The sequence below is a fragment of the Tenrec ecaudatus genome, chromosome 7 (assembly GCF_050624435.1).
Source record: "Tenrec ecaudatus isolate mTenEca1 chromosome 7, mTenEca1.hap1, whole genome shotgun sequence".
Classification (NCBI taxonomy): Eukaryota; Metazoa; Chordata; class Mammalia; order Afrosoricida; family Tenrecidae; genus Tenrec; species Tenrec ecaudatus.
Window position 1 is genome coordinate 163,005,009 of NC_134536.1, and position 1,397 is coordinate 163,006,405.

Consider the following 1,397-nt stretch of genomic DNA (forward strand, 5'->3'; position numbering starts at 1 on the left):
ATCTTCAAGCTTTTAAGACCCTAGACTCTATGTCTTTTAATAGCTGGGCACCATTAGTTTTCTTCACCACATTTGCTTATGCACATGTTTGTCTTCAGTGGTTGTGTCAGGAAGGTGAGCACTCACTGATATGGTTTTAAGCAATTCAATGTCTGACAACTGGCCATTTCTACACCTCATGGTCAGCCAAGCTGGTGTGCTTCTTCCATGTGGACTTTGTTGGTTCTGAGCTAGATGGCCTCTTGTTTATCTTCAAGCCTTTAAGACCCCAGATGCTATATCTTTTGGTAGCAGGGCCCTGTCAGCTTTCTTCACCACATTTGCTTATGCACACATTTTTCTTCAGCAATCGTGTCGGGAAGATGTGCATCATGGAATGCCAATTTATTAGAACAAAGTGTTCTTGCATTGAGTAAGTGCTTGAGTGGAGGCCCAATGTCCATCTGCTGCCTTAATACTAAACCTCTAAATATATTCGCATAGATCTGTTTCCCCACACTCTTACATAAATATATTTAAATATGTACATTCCAGTCTTTGGACTTCTTTTTTTAAATAATTAGCAAAGTTTTATTTGCTCATTTTTTGCATTTAAAGTATTCTTCAATAACATCCTTGGCTTGAGATTCTTTGCCATAGTCCTTAACAACCACACAACTGCAACCAACCACTTTCCGGGGTTTTCCTTCTCTATCAATTTTGCAGAGGCCCACCCACTCTCCTAGTTTCTTGTTGTCATCAACCTTAATGAGGTTGATCTGGTGTTCAGCACATAGGGCCTCCACCAGCTTGACATACATCGGCTCATCACAGTTGGATGCAAGCACACAGAGATGAGCTTGGCGCTTGTCTAAGACTTTGGCAGCTTCGCGGATTCCACATGCTAGGCCATCGTGGATGAGGGCGGTCTTCAGCACCTCTTGTAATGCAGTGTTAACGTCCATTACACCTCCAGCAGCAATGCCTTCCTCGGCCATGGCGGTAGGTTACGGGTGGGATCGAATCTTGAACACACTGGAGCCTCCGCCTCCACACAGCTTGGCGAGGACAGGGAAAGAGCTCCAGTCTTTGGACTTCTATAAATACCCGTTATCACCTAGTTCTTTCCTCTAATTCCTTTTATTTTCCTCTTGTCCACTATCATGCTCAGCCTACATTTGGTTTTCAGTAATTTCTTTCGGTTACTTTGCCCTTGCTAACACCCTACCATGCCACTCACAGCCTCCTTGCTACTGATTTTGGATCACTTACTCCTCTTTTTTTTACATTTTATTAGGGACTCATACAACTCTTATCACTATCCATACATATACATACATCAATTGTATAACGCACATCCATACATTCCCTGCCCCAATCATTCTCAAAGCATTTGCTCTCCACTTAAGCCATTTGCA

General features: G+C 42.8%; 1 protein-coding gene across 1 annotated transcript; it reads right to left on the bottom strand.

The window, feature by feature from the left end:
* Window positions 1-543: 543 nt before the first annotated feature.
* On the bottom strand, window positions 544-1,009 carry LOC142453045 (small ribosomal subunit protein eS12-like). Its single transcript, XM_075554172.1, has one exon. The coding sequence runs from the start codon at window positions 975-977 to the stop codon at window positions 579-581; it is 399 nt and encodes a 132-aa protein (XP_075410287.1). The 5' UTR covers window positions 978-1,009; the 3' UTR covers window positions 544-578.
* Between the last annotated feature and the right edge of the window lie 388 nt (window positions 1,010-1,397).

Excerpts from the sequence above, each read along its gene's own strand:
- LOC142453045 (XM_075554172.1), bottom strand. The coding sequence starts at position 977 with ATGGCCGAGGAAGGCATTGCTGCTGGAGGTGTAATGGACGTTAACACT.